A 15869-nucleotide genomic window follows, 5' to 3' on the forward strand; every position below is an offset into this window, starting at 1 on the left:
CTGGGCAGTGTGCGAGCTTCATGCTTCGGTTAGCGGCAAGCAGCAAACTGACCAATGAGATCACTCTGGTCGTTGTTAGGGGCGGAGCCTACCTGTGGTGCTCAATCCAAATGTTCGAACCAGTTTCCGCTTCCTTGAAACGCCAAAAAGCATGGCCCAGAAAAACGCAATTTTTTGGTCTTTCCTTTCATCATTTTGCTTCAAAATTTCGACAGATGATAGAAGACATGCCATACTCTAATAATATGTCAAATTCAGAAAATCGTAAGTTTTGACCAATTTTGATGCTCTGGCTTCAAACTCGATTTTCACGGCTTCGACTGTGCGCGACTTTAGGACCATTTTGTTGTAGCGGGCTACATATTAATTGTAACCGTGACATCCGCATCGCATTGTATGGAGGGTACTAAAACTATATACAGCCCAGTCGCTGTAAGTAGCGTCAGGGCTGTACTGATATGACCCACAACACGAAGAGAGTTCAGCAATCGCTTGCGATTGCTTTGAATTTTGATACTTTTAGATCATTTTTTGTCACCTCAAACTCATCTAATGCAAATCTTCAATAATGAGACTTCATATCTATGCTCTCATGATATTGAAATGCACATTTTACAACTTACCGAAAATAAGCGAAGCATAAGCGAACGGTACATTGTCTTTTCATGCCAGGCCATTTTGAATATCGGGAGGTGACATGATCTGAATGCCCTTTTAAAAGGTCGCGCTGTCGACCGTGCTGCTACCAAAGAGATTAAAATACAAGATTGTACCACCTTCGTGAAATTGGGCCTTTGAGTTTTAACATACTTGATGATCTGAAATTTGTCTGGATTCCCACATTTAGAGATGACAGTTGCTGGTATGAATTCAGTGTTTATCTGGGTTGTTGAGTGGCCTGTGAATACAGAGTAGTGAACTGTATACCATACACACTCTTTGCTGAACCCTTCTCTCCCAACTGTGATCCACTTTCCTTGAGTAAATGACTCTATTCTTGTAGAGTAGAGTGGTCCATGTTCCTATGTCTATTTGCCTGTGCATGTTGCACTGTTTTAACAGGAAGTGAAAATGTGCCAGTGCTGACAGCATATACATAGCCTCCGCCTGTAAAAGTTTTACTTGTTTTTACTGCATTGCAGTATTGGTGATAGCAACACTTGCAAGGTTGATGAGAGGATGATATCACGTGTAAATACACCAATTCTCTTCTATTGTTGTACACTCATACACAAAAAATGCTAATGTTCTTAGACAAGGTACCAACTACAGCTCTTTTGATTCATCAGCATATTAAAGAAAAGGAATGTTTGGATTAAAGTGCACTGACATTTAATATATAATGATGTCTTTTTCATATCATAATTGTAACTGAAATTAGTATTTTGTAATCAAGATGTGTTTTTTTTTTCTAAGTTTAGGTAGATCTACAGTTGAAATAAAATCTTCACCAATTCATATGATTTTGAATTGAACATAAAATGGAGTAAAGTTGCACTCTACTCTTTGCTAATTATGTTTGCAAATGTATTATTTCTACTGATTTTTATCCTAGAACTGGCATAGCTTGAGGGGAAAAATAAAGATTGGAGAAATTGACCATAAATATGACTATAACTACCAAAGCTTGGTTAATGAAAATTGCACACTGCAATTATATGTAAATCAAGGGAAATATATCTGTAGGTGATAAACAAGGAAAGGATTGCTAAAAGGTTAATACAAAAATAAGCCACATTGCTTCTGTTAACATGATAAGGTTTTAGGTTATGTTGAATTGTTTTCTTATCATGAAAAATACTATTTTCCTCTTTAACATTTCATTACAGGGTTCTGGTCATTTAACTTACCTATTCACACAAGTCCTGATCTTTGAATGAGAATGGCGAGCACTGGGCCTTATGGTAGCAGCAATGTGCTGGTCAACAGAGATGTGTGCAGCGACGCGAACCCGGGGGGCAGCAGCCTCCAGTATCGGGGCATGCTGAAAGAGATCGACAACGGGCTCGGGGTGCGCGACATGGACAAGCTGCGGTACCTGTGCCAGGACCTGGGCGTGGCGCCGCGGAAGTTGGAGACCATCACCCGCGGCATCCACCTGTTTGCGGAGCTGGAGAAGCTGGCGCTGCTGACGCCGGACGACATCTCCCTCCTCGTCTCCCTGATGCAGGCCATCAACCGCTTCGACCTGATGAAGAAACTGAAGTCGTGGAGCGGTAGAGAAGGAAACTTGGCGCACAGGCTGAGTGGCTACAGGTGGGTTCGCAAACCCTAGTTTCACCATGCTTCTCCTTACATTATAATCGATATTTAATCTCTTTCGTCGTACCACAGTATTCATGTAAAGGAAACAAGCAGACTTCTTTTACTAGAACAAGTTATGATACTGTGTATCATATGCAGTGGGTATCTTTGATGTGCATGATGTTTTGCAAATAATAGACTGTAGACATGAGGATGTTACCAGTATATTGCTTTTATCCTTTTCAAGGAGCAAAACTAGGGATTAGGAGACGGCCTTGAATACATGTTTTTAGCCCCTGTTTATGCTCTGAGTTTTCCAAAATGGACATAATAAATGGCTGCATTTCAGATACCGGTATGTAAAATCAAACATATATTTTGGCATTCTATTCACATGTCATTATGAGGTTGTAAAAAGTAAATTTGTGGTTGTGTACGTTAGAATCATATCATCCTGAAATAACCATTCATTTGCATGCAAATGTGTTTTCCCCATTCGCAGGATTTTGGTGGCAATCTAGTATGTAACATATTCCAGACAAACGATGTCTCTGATTTTAATTTAAAAAACCACAAAAAAACACACGAAATATTATAACTTTGCCATCAGTCGACTCTGCATTTGTATTCCTCTATTTCTGCTGCTCCAAGATGTTATATGGCATTGTTTGAGAAATATTTTCTCCATTTGTGTCAAGATCTGGATAGGGTCATCCCTCCAAAAATGTGACATCCCGTACAGCATTTGACTACTCTATGAACACCTTCACATTCTCTTGCAAGTGTTGATTGCATTGCTGTGCTTGCATCATATCGGTAGTAAAATGTTCCTTATTATTTGCCATGGTTCGTAGGCGACTCATGCTGAAAATTGCCGACAGCTTGACCCGCGACGAGCGAGAACAGCTGAGGTTTTACCTGAGCGACGGCGACACGTTGCCTATCTCTGTCATCGAAGACTGCAAAACCCCTCTCCAGGTAAAAAGATGCAACCAGTCCAAGAGAATATCGACTTGGCCCCACTATTGCGTTGAAACCAACAACTACAACTGTACATGTCTGGTGTATTTAAATGAATAATATACACTTGATTTTAATACTCTATTTGCCAAATATTTCATGAGTTTTTGTTTTCACGATTAGGGTGCTATTTGCAAATATAAAAATGCATGAAAATATAAACTGATCCCGACATGAATGTGATTTGCATGCATACATTTCTCTGTTCAGTGCTGTCCTCCACAATTTCACAAATTTCACCACTGGCAAACTTGCTAGTACATGTAAGTCCCGATTGGCGAAAAATGAGACTCGCTAAATATATGGCCTGATGTATACAGTATATGATACATTACTTGTACATGCCATGAGGTACATGTAAGTGTTATTTGAGGTAGTGGAAGGATAGATGAAAACATAATTATAGCCCAACCAGTAAGTTAGATTATCATCTATATAGGACGTTTAATAGGGCACATTAAAATTGTATATCAATTTTTATCATTCAGTATGAGAGCATATTGAACAAAATGCATACGCCAGTGTATCAAGTTCCCACAGGCTACCGTTGTTAATTAAATGGCCGTTCAAGAATACACCGTATTTTGTCTCGTCTGTTGCGCGAGCTCTTGCTGAAAGTGTGAATCCTTGCTACTAGTGCGTGAAATCTTGTTACAATTCACAAGTGCGCAAACATCTAACTACAATGTAGTTGCTTGCTTCATACACAGTTAGTTGCATAGGGGCTACTATTTTGCAGTGCTGAGTCAACTGCAAAGATGAGTAGAAGTGCAGTACTTTTGTGCAGTTTATGCTTTCTCTACATAGTGATTATAGATGAAAATAACATTATATTTGATGGTATTCATGGAATACCAGGGAATATTGCACTCATTTTTCGATTCATGCAATATTGGCCCTAACTCTGGCGATATTCCCTGGTATCCCATTCATAGCCATCCAATCTGACATAATTGTATTATGACTGTGATATAGATACTGTAATGAATTTCAATTTTTTTTTTTTAATCACTTTCCTGTACTTTCATTCTGTTTCAGCTCTTTTCTCAGATGGAGAGATACGACATCATAGGCCCTGATAATGTTTCCTTCTTGGCACAGTTGATGCACGTTGTCGGAAACTCAGCACTTGCCAAAGATATACAGACGTACACAGGTAAAGAGAAATATTGACAGGGTGCTACAAACCCATTTAACCATGTGAGCCCAGGGCAGCTGAATCTCACTGTAGTGCAAGTTAAATAATTGGGTGTCTGGGTGTTGAAAGTACAGTATGTCCCCCCCCCCCCCCAAAAAAAAAAAAAAAAAAAAAATACAATCAGATTTTCGCATTGACAACACCCAATATGATTAAACTATCTAAATGCTACGTCAGGGTCTTGAAATGTAACATCTTAGCTCTATTTTGCAGAAAACCCCATTCAATTTGGTTAGCGGTCACAGAGAAATGTGGATTGTTGTAAAGCATGTCATGAGTCTGATTCTTCCAAGTTTAGCACCTGGATGCTCTTGTGTGTGAACACAATAGACAGAACTCGGAGGGAAGAGATTCCTGACATGCTCTACAAAATTCCTCATTTCTCTTTGACCACTGAAGTAAATTGAATGGGGTTTACTGTAAAATGTGGGCAATGAGTTATAGTTTTGTACCCTCAAATTGTATTTGGATTGATTCACAATTTTTAAAGTTATCATTGCGGAGGGTCCCATTGTAATTTTTTGGGGGGACATACGGTACAGGACTCTTTCCTGGATGCCCATTATGGGCGAGTGAGACGAATAGAATTTCTGTATGTCCTGGGCCCCGTTGCTAGAAACTTTGCGTTTAAATGCAACTTGCAACTGATTGTCACTGGCCAATCAAAATCATTGTTGCATGCATGTCTTCTTAATAGGGCAGACCCTGAGCCAATCAGAATGGTCAGTGACAATCAGTTGCAAGTTGCGTTTAAACGCAAAGTTTCTAGCAACGGGGCCCTGATATGATATGAAAATCTTTCAGTGGGCAGATTATGTGCACACCTAAAATCACCTTAGTGCCTATGTTACATGCCTAAACTGCGTTTGTCAGTGTATTAATGATTATGTTACACTTACCTGATAATGCGCACCGCGATACTCGTAAATTTATATCTTTTTAAAAGAGAAGAAGGAGCAGGAAAAAAAAAAAGAAATAGTACAGTGACACCTTTAACTACATGTGATGGTTACATGAATATTTGCATTACATTTCAAATTAGTTCAGAATTAGCAAGGCATTAGTTGTCATGATTGGGAGTGAGTTTGCCAAGCAGTCATCGCCAGTTAGAGTTCAGCAGGGTCATGTCAGTGACTTGTGGGTAAATGTTCGTAAATTATTAAGCTGAGACTATGTACATATATACTGCTTATGAACATGTTCCAGAATACTACCGTATTACCGTATCATACCATCGTATCGCACTTCTGCAGCCAATATGAGAAAAATAATGAAGGTATTCCAGACATAGCGCAGTCTAAATTTTGAATGATAATGAGTTGTTGGGAAAATGAAATGTGCAAATGAATTCTTTGAGTGTCCCAAGTGATATTCATGGTTCCAGGAGCAAGCTGGCTTGTATGATGGTTAAATGGTTCTTATCTCCACTGGATTATTGCCTGTGCAGTGTCATAGCCTGCAGACACACACAACATTGGTCCACATGACATGAATTCACTCATCTGTATCAATCCCCTTCACGTGAACTTTTGAACAGCATCACCCTTCAACCGAACCACGTCAGCGCCACAGCTGCCTCCCCCAGCTCCTGCTCAGCCCCTCCGAGCATTTGGTAGCCATCGCAACTCAGAGCCCAGCATTTATTCTCCGGCTGTCCACCCCAGTTCAGAAGTTTCGGGACTAGGTTTGCAGAAGGTACAGTGTCTGTCTGTCTGTCTGTTTCTGTCTCTTTCGCTCTGCCATCTTAGGGAGGTAATATTTAGAGGGTACAATTTAGCTGCTCAAATCTCTTCCTCTGGATGGGGCTGTATCATACTATTTTTCTCGGAATACTCTTTCATCTTTTAGCCCATTGATACCAAGTATCTTCTTCATGTTTTACATACTATTCAAAGTGCAAGAAAGTTCTCATCCAGAAAGCATGGATAATTCTTAAAAAGCAAATACAAAATCAATATACTGTATGTGCCATATATTTAGCAAATTTAACATTTTGCGAAATATTTGCCGCACACAGCAATTTGTGAGTGTGATGGGAATTGCATGCATGTGGTGTGTGTATGTGCATGAAAGCATGCTTAAGCAGAGAAATTTTAATGTAGTTTGTGAAAGGTGTTTAGGAGTGAGGGTGGCCTAATTGATTGAGCAGCAGAGTACTCAACAATGAAGGAAAACAAGCAAACTCTGAGATACCATTTTGTCATCTTTAAAAAGGAATTAATTGTATCATGTACACACAAGACTCTTTCTTTGAAAGCTTGTATTAAAATGCAACTGGGAAAAACAGTGATATGATTGAAGGTAGTATTTGTCCTGCTGATTATGGCAGTTGTTACAAAAATGTTTATGTTATAATAGTGCAAACATTACTTACAGGAGTGCGAGACAAAAGGTACTATCAATCTCTTGTTTTGTTGTAGATAACACTGTCCCAAATACTCATATCCATGATAACACTGTGAATCTGCCACTTGTTATACTTCTTATGGGGCAGACTTCTGAAGGGGAAGCACATCGCAGGGAAAAATACCTGGAGATACTTCTAAGGGAGTTGGAACAATCAAGGGAACAATTGGGGTACCCAGTAGTGGGCCAACAGCCTGCATCATCCCAAGGCGCTTTCCCTGAGAGGCGGAACGGTGGAGGAGGAACCCAGAACATGGAACAATATGCGTGGTATATTGAAGCTGTAGAGCAAAAAGGTGAGACAAGCCACGGTCGCACGGGCAAAAGATCACTAAGTCTTTGCAAAATTTGCTCATCCACACCGGTAGACAAACTTCTCGATGTTGAAGTTCTCGAAGTTTGGGTCACTGTTGCGTGTGCACAAGAATGAAGGAAGAGTGCGCCGTCTGACAGTGATTGGTTGTGACGTAACAATGCACGCCTGTACATCACAATGACGGCACGTTTCAGAGGCATTGCCAGCAAACCGATGGTGGACTGATCACATGACAAACTTTGCAAAGTTTCAGTTGCTAGCGTTCACACTACCCAAACCTCTAGAAGATTGGTGGGGGGGGGGGTCTGGGAAATTTCCCTAGTTTGAGTGGGAAGTTTCGTGTGAGGTTTCGCAAGAAGTTATGGGAAGTTTCCAGTCAAACAGGCAAAATCTACAGATCTTAAAGGATGGTATAGTTTTGGTTGAGATGGGGCTCCAGGTTTTTAACCTTTTTTGGAAGACGATGAGAAACTATGTGTAAAATATAAATGATCATACAATTCTAAGAAGAGTTCAAAGTTTATTTGATGGAAATCGGTTTTGAAATGGCCAAGATATCCAAAAACGAAGTAGTCCTGATAAAAGTTGGGTCCCACCTTTGCATGAATATAAATTCTATAAATCTTGGGATTGTGTTTCTGTATCCTATACCATCTAGCTAGTTTTGGATGTATGATAGTAAATCATATAAATCCCAGCTCTGTGTATTGTATGTGTTTCTGTATCCTACATCTGCTAGTTTTGGATGTATGAATATAAATCCTGGCTCTGTTTATTTTGTGTGCTGCTGCCCTCGTAGGCAAGGACTATGCGGATGCATTGTGGGGGCGGGTGATGTCAATGTCCCATGAAGACCTGCAGAAGAAAATGGCCGGCCTGCACATCTCACAGGGAGACGTTTCCATGGGAACGGGTCCTCCCAGTGATACCACGTCCAGCTCCGTGTCATCTGACACCTCTCCCTATGCGAGGGCTGTACTCAACGAGGAAGAAATGCATAGGGGAGTGGATACGAGTGGTGAGGCCATCTTTCATCCATTTAGACTTCTCGTTTTTTTCTGAGGAGCCATTTTTAGTCAAAATCCTATGGTTAAGATAGTGGAGTATCTCTCAGAGTGTTTCTCAGATAATTGTGGTACCCACCCCTGTCTAAACACCTCAATAATGGACCCTAAATGACATATTACAACACATCAAATTTTCACTCCTAAAATGCTGTCACACCTGAAAAACATAGCCGAAATGCCGTTTTCTGTTATGGTACCAAGTACAATAATACAATGTCCTTCATGACATATTTCGCCATTGTACTCTGTACAATGTCTTAAGTGGCATTTCTTTTTTTTTTTTTCTTTTTTTTTTTTTTAGTAGATACTTCTGACAAAAGTTGAAAAATAGTAACAATGAGCACTTTCCTGATTTACAAAATAAGATGCTCAGTTAAACAGATGTCAGATTTAATTGTACATTGTAGTACACAACAGTATACATAGTGGTGCCGGTGAAAATCAAAAATGTAAGTTGTTCAGTTATACAGATGTCAGATTTAATTGTACATGTAGTACATACACAACAGTAGTGGTGACAGTGAAAATAAAAAATTGTATTTTGTGAAATAGGATCCCTAAATGCTGCTGGAAAGAAAAAGGAAAAAAAAAAAACAACAACAACACTCCCTATCAAGGTAAACATCAAGGACACCAAATGTGTGAAAGAAGACCCTTTTGACACTTTTTTTTTTTTGGACATTAGTGCAGAGCAAGTCAGATGGAGAATGATGCCCCCCTCCCCCCCCCCCCCTTCCCCCATGAATGTAGCATAAGTTGCAAAATACCTTCTGCGTCATTATGCTACTCGTACTCAAAACTTATCCTGATGAAATCATCAATGGATTATTTATCGCTGATGCAAAGAATTTTTCCTTGAAAGTATTGCTCCGGATGTGTCTGAATGTGGAAAGATTTAAAAAATGCCTGACAGAATAATGCGTAATCTGTTGTAGCCAGTCTGTTTCTCGTTCTACAATAACAAAGTGTTCATCACCCTTCATTCAGATTCTGAGATGCAAGCAAGAACTGCCCCACCAAGAGTGGTACCGGCACAGACAGCTACGGTGCTGAACCAATTAGAAATGGGTATGTAATGAACTTTGCTGTGCTATTAAAGATAATCTAGAGTTCTTTTGCTATAGAAAATAGCAAGGAATTTACCCTTTTCCCCATGTCTTTGTAGAACAAAGGAATTCATCAATGTTAGTAGAACGCATGAGTAAAGTTTGAGGAAAAAGCAGAAAATCTTTAGAAAGTCATAAATTCTTGAAGTTTTGGTGCTGCCAGTGGTGGATGAGAAGAGTGCAACATTTTGTGATGGTACTGCAGAACATTAACATTAAGAAAATGTAAACGAAATTCAGCAGAAACAGTAAATAACTTACTACTTTCAATTGGTAATGATATTACCTTTTATGTGCATCAGTAACAAGTCAATGGAATGTGTACTTTTCATAAAAAATAAAATTATGTGGAATTCTCTTTATGTTTACTTTCTATCATTGTAACATGGTGACATCACAAACTGTTGTAGTCTTCTCATTCAAAATTTATAACTTTAGAACGAATTGAAAGCAAGAGAGTATTAATCAGAAAGGTGAAAGTTGAGGTGTAAATTTTTTTTTAGTTTGTCTCAGTTATCCTGATTTTCCTCAAACTTCCACTGATGTATCCTACTGACATTGCTGCACCCGCTCAATCCACATGAATATTTGGGAAAACTTCCCCTTTGAAATATGGAAGCTAAAGATTTTCAGAATTCCACATTTCCTTAAAATAGTCAAGAGATGATGATGCAATCACCTCACAAGTGTCCTAGCAACTCGTGTGCAAATTTTCACTGTAAGTCCTGATTTTTACATGAAACTAGGGAGGATTGTGTCCCGCATATCAAATTCATGTAGTCATTTAATAGGATATCAATTATTATTTTTCCCCTGAAGAAGATTCTCTAGTGATTAACTAATTGACAGAAATGAAGTTTTTGTCACTTTTTTTTGTACGAACCAATGGCAGAGTTAAAATTATCAGAAACATTGTGTCAAATTTTGACTAAAATTAACCAGTCTTTGGTATGATTTTACTCTTTTTATGTAAACTTGAATGTGGATTGGAATTGCACAGTTATGGGTGAATCTGCTCAAGATGTTAAAGAGGTTGATTGACATTACACTGAACAGCCCACATAGCTCATTTATTTTTCCCACCTGTGCAACTGCCAGATATCCCCAGGTACCGCATGGACAGGATCCCGCGCGGTTTCTGCATCATCTTCAACGCGAAGCACTTTCGACGACAGGCTGACGTGAGCTTGTCACAGCGGGATGGGACGGAGAGGGACGTAGGTAAGTGTTTGGCGTAGACCGAACTTGTTTTATGCCTCCGCCACAAAGTGTCGCTGGAGGTGTTATGTTTTCCGGTTGTCCGTCCCTCCATCCGTCCTTCCGTCTGTCAATCTTTCCGTCCGTAATTGATTTTGTTGATAGCGTAACTCAAGAGCCATTTGAGGTATCCAAGTGAAACTTGGCTTATGTACAGCTGTACATGTGAGTGGATTAAGCTGTGCCTATTAGCTATTGGTGCACTCACTCAAAGTTAAAGTTCAAAGTCAAATTCTTCAAATTTTGCTTATTTCCCCAATATCTCTGCAATGCCTAATCTGTTTTCATGAAACTTGTGTACACATGTACTACCAGATTAAGATTGTCTAAGGAAGGTTTTGGGCCATTAGACTACCATAAGGGCTGAAGTCAAAGGTTAAGTGAAGATGCTAAAACTTTTTTTTTTTCTCCATATCTCAAAATGGCTCTAGGTATCTTCAGGAAACTTGATGTAATATGCATGTACTATATTACAATGATTCTCTTTGGAATTTAGGGCCATGGGGTCAAATATCAAAGGTCAGGTCAAAATCCTGAAGTTCTACTTGGTGCTGAAATGACACTATTTCTCCATCTCCAACACCTTGGGAATCATTCAATGCATACACTTAATTGAACTGGGTATATACATGCCTTACTGCACAGTGCTTCTGCAGGGAAAGATTTGGGACATAAGGTCATAGGTCAAGTGAATGCATCACTCTTTTTCCCCATATTTTAAAAAAAGCTCAAGTAATGCATGAAAATTTTATATCATCAGCTATGATCATTTGAAGACATTTCGTGAAAGTTGGAATATTACTGCTGAAACACTGCAGCCGTGCAGAGGCAACCTGGTTTAAGGAATGTATGAACACTCCGCACATTTGGGGTTGTGCTGTCAAACTTCTAACACATCATTTCAGTTTTTGGCCAATCATGTAAAACCGTTGTCTTGCATTGTCAGCATGTTACTATTGGCCTATTGGAAGAACACTGCGAGATGACAGAGGCATGCCAGTCGCCATAGCGACATTTCTAGTCTCAATCAATACTCTAGATGCTGGGGAAGTACATTACCCAGGTGGCTTGGTTCCAAGCACGTGTTTTTTGTTTTACCGTTTAAGAAGAATTTCGTTTCACAAGGAGTTCTGAAGTTCCAGCGGACATTGCATGAGACTCATCAAGTTGATTTTAATGGGTTTACCCTGTGAAGGATGTCATGATGAATGAATGCAGTGATGCAGAAGAAGGGATCAGTAAAAATTTAAGGAAGTTAAAAAAAATATTTCAGAAATTATAAACCGCTGTGAAAAAGATGACTGTAATTTTCAGATGTTTTATGAAAAGAACAGAGCTTCTGGTGGTTTTTAGTTTCTTGATTTGCTTTTTTTTTGGGGGGGGGAGAAATTTCATTGAAATTGTCCCTAGTTATCTGCAGGCACAGAGAGAAAATCATAATTTCTTCCTTTTTATTTTGTATTCTGATCCTACTTTGGTTACCTTGTTGTGGGAAAGAAATGGGGTGGCCCATATGCGCATCATTATGTCAGTAGTGTAGTCGAGCTATTAATTGGGCAACCCAGGGAGATTGTGGCGTAAGTTGAGGAATGAATTAGCATCTGTCTTGTTTGCCGGGTCAAAGTTCAAACCTTCAGGTGCTCCTTTCAGTCACTAAAGTCATCCCTTGCATTTCTTCTTGTCCCACCCAACAGAGAGGTTGCTGAACACATTCGGAAATAACCTGAAGTTCAAAACCCATGTGATCCACGACCCTCCGGCCCATGGCTACATAAATGTCTTGAGCGACTTGCAGAAATATGATCATTCGAACTTCGACTGCTTCGTCTGCATCATACTCTCCCACGGTGCCAAGGATGTCGTGTACGGGAGCGACGGCAAGACCACACCCATTGATGCTATGACAGGTTTGTGTTTTTTATTGTGACCTTTTGACCCTAAAATGTACTGGTTCTCTCAGTGACAATGCATTTATGCTCCTGTTTCTTTCTCAAACCTGCAAAATTTTGCAGATTTCTTTATTATTTGTGCAGAGTCAGTAACTTTTGCTTATTCCAATCAGATATTTTCCAATAAAAATAATTGGGGGGGGGGGGCGGAATCCGCCCCCTTCGGTGTTAGCATAGCCAAAAAAGCCCAGCCTGATTAGGGTTAAGATGGCAATATCTGCCGTGAATGCCCCCAAGGCTTGATGGGTTTAATCATCATCTCATACCACGTTCAGTTTGGCTTTGAAGAGTAGAGGAATATCAGACAAATGAATTGGTAGAGGTTTCATCAAAATCGGTTCTAAACTAAGAAAGTTACAGAATGTAAACTGACTAGCTGTCAAATATATATATATATATATATATATATATATATATATATATATATATATATATATATATATGTGTGTGTGTGTATATATATATATATTTCTTTTAATTGCACCTTCAAATCATTTCATTTTGAAGTTTGTTGGCCATGATGTGTGCTAGTTTTTAGAGTAACTTGATAATGGATCACAAAGAACTGCATCATTTCTATTGCTGCATCATTCTAAAGTTGGTGATCTTTCATTTTGGATCCAGGATTATTTCGAGGGGAGTACTGCAGGTCTCTTGGAGGGAAGCCCAAGCTCTTCTTCATCCAGGCCTGCCAGGGCAGGGAAGCCCAGAAGCCAGTGGACATCCAGCAGGACTCGCACCAAACTCTCCCGAACGACGCCGACATCCTCGTCAGCCTGTCCACGGTTCCGGGCTTCTCGTCCAATCGCAGCGTCTCTCAGGGCTCCTGGTACATCACGACCCTCTGCCGTGTCATCGACACATACTATGCCAGGGTGGACCTCCTCACCATGCTGACCATGGTCAACCAAGTGCTAAGTCAAGCCGCTGACCAGCAGCAATGCAAACAGATCGGAATGCCCATGCATACCCTCAGGAAACAGATCTTCTTCAGCAAAGTCTCTTAGGACTTGGAACTGTCTGGCACTAAAGGAAAACTCTAGTGGATGCAGCCAGTATCCTCAACAGGTTGCTGTTGATAGAGACATCGTCACACTTAAAAACTTTAGAAGCGCGAAGAAATATGGGTGTTCGGATTGAATTTGCTTCCATTGGGGGTATTCGAAAACCATGAATAGTGCCTGTCAGCCACATGCCAGCCAATATGTGCATTGAAGCACACAACCATCGGTAATGATTGACTCCAGTGGAAATTCTTTGGCTGTCTGTTTATGTGTACTCACATAGAGATTAGTGATGAAGCTGTTCATGATCCGTTGCAGGAATTCTAGAATATATATGTGACCTGCTGCAACAAAAGGATCCGAAAGTCGGGGGAAGACAATCTCCTGAAAATGACATGACATTATTCCCTCATACTCTTCCACTTTAATGTCATACGTAACATGAATCATGAAAGTACTCGGTTGCGGAGATATCAATGATTTTATTAGCGCATGTCGAGTGGTTTAGGAAATCAGCATTTTGAAGAAACTGCCTTCAAAGTTTTCCTTCCATTGCTATCATGGTCAAGGGGAAGCAAGAGAGTTTTCACCGTTTGGCAATAGAAGGTACGCTCCTAGCAACCTCTGCGATGTTCATTCAAGCTTAGCGCCAGCGGTCTACGCACGAACAATCAGTAACAAGGATGCCATGCACTGACCAATGAGATCACCCCCTCGTTGCTAGGGGCAGAGTCTAGCTGCGGTGCTATATCCAAATCTTCGCACACATTTCTGTTCCTTTGAAAGTCGGAAAATCATGGCCCAGATAAACGCTATTTTCTTGCCGTTCCTTTGATCATTTCGCTTCGAGATTTCGGCAGATGATAGAAGATACATTAGACTACAAAATTATCTCATAAACAGAAATCTGAACGTTTTGACCGATTTTGATGATCTGACTTCAAACTCTATTTTCTCGGTTCACCCGTCAGCGACTTTAGGATCCTTTTGTCGTAGCGGGTCACATATCTGATCTGGATCTACCTTGCCACTCCATCTCTGCTGTAAAGTCTCCGAGTCTCTGATGACAATGTAACGGTCATACTGAGTTCTAATCAATCAAGTCATTTCTTTTTCTGGAAACAAACTCAAGCACACCATTTCTATTCACACGGTGGGGCTGTTGACTTGCTATTTGAATTGAAAGCGATCACGCGTAGGTATATGTAGACATGTAATGAGTTTACATAAACACACACAATTCACTCATCTGCTGTAATTCTGTGTGAACTATTTGGCTGCTATGTTGTTTGATCAAACTGCTCTGTCTTTTTGTTATTTCTTTCTTTCTTTTTTTTGCAACATATCATAACTCTTTAGAGAGAGAGTGGAAAATGGTACAACGTAGAGGAACAAGGAAGAGAGAGAGAGAGAGAGAGGATTAGAAAGTTTTTTTTTTTTTTTTTTTTTAATATAAACCAGTCCAGTACTCTTACCCATCCCCCCCCCCCCCCAATTTCCATTGATACTAAAGTAGAGTGACTTACTTGTATACGCCATATATTTCGCAAATCGTGACTTCCCGATGACTTCATAAGTGGTTAAATTCGCGATTGTGGAGTCCTGTACTGAACGGAGAAATATGTACGCATATCGTCGCTGGGGTGACAAGACCTCGTATCTCAAAAATGTCAAATTTTTTTTTTTTTTTAGCTTAATGGTCAAATAATGGGTCAAGTGATGTCCTGGCCAAATCCTAACTGCCTTACTCCAAAAATGAAGCCACCATGACATGTCAAAGAGAAGGCTTTCCCATTCACTATAGTGCTTTGGCCGCCATGTTTTTTCGCTCTCCTGAACATTTGACATTTTTGAGATACGAGGTTTTGTCACCCCAGCGACGATATGTCACATTCATATCAGGATCAGAGTCAATATTTTTGTGTGTTTTTATTTTCACGAAAATAACAACCTCGTGTAATATTCGGTGTATACAGTAACAGACTGGTATGGGAAGTCATTGCACTATATATATTGGTGATTCCAGTGGTACTCATTTTAGAACACCCAGTAGCACGGAGAAAATGTGTTTGTGAGATTGAATTAATTTTCTTTTGCTGCTCACAGGGGTACATTCAGAAACTGGGTCTAGAGCATGTCTGCTAGAATAGAATTGCGGGTCAGCCAATATGTGCGTCAAAGTGTTTGCCCACCAGTAAAAATTCTTCAGCTGCAATAAAGCTGCACATGATTCGTGACCTATTACCTACGCAGTGCACTCCCGTTATAATGAACATGGTTAGAACAAAAATCTGTTACAATG

The 15869-nt window shown here is 40.0% G+C and overlaps 1 protein-coding gene across 1 annotated transcript; it reads left to right on the plus strand.

The window, feature by feature from the left end:
* The first annotated feature begins 1882 nt into the window (after positions 1-1882).
* Positions 1883-13570, plus strand: LOC140245570 (uncharacterized). The gene is made up of 10 exons (XM_072325135.1): positions 1883-2256; positions 3099-3222; positions 4303-4420; positions 6000-6157; positions 6957-7164; positions 7984-8202; positions 9239-9319; positions 10456-10578; positions 12309-12521; positions 13188-13570. The coding sequence occupies exons 1-10, from the start codon at positions 1883-1885 to the stop codon at positions 13568-13570; spliced, it is 2001 nt and encodes a 666-aa protein (XP_072181236.1).
* Positions 13571-15869: the final 2299 nt, after the last annotated feature.

Source organism: Diadema setosum, chromosome 22 (assembly GCF_964275005.1).
Source record: "Diadema setosum chromosome 22, eeDiaSeto1, whole genome shotgun sequence".
In the NCBI taxonomy this organism is placed as follows: domain Eukaryota; kingdom Metazoa; phylum Echinodermata; class Echinoidea; order Diadematoida; family Diadematidae; genus Diadema; species Diadema setosum.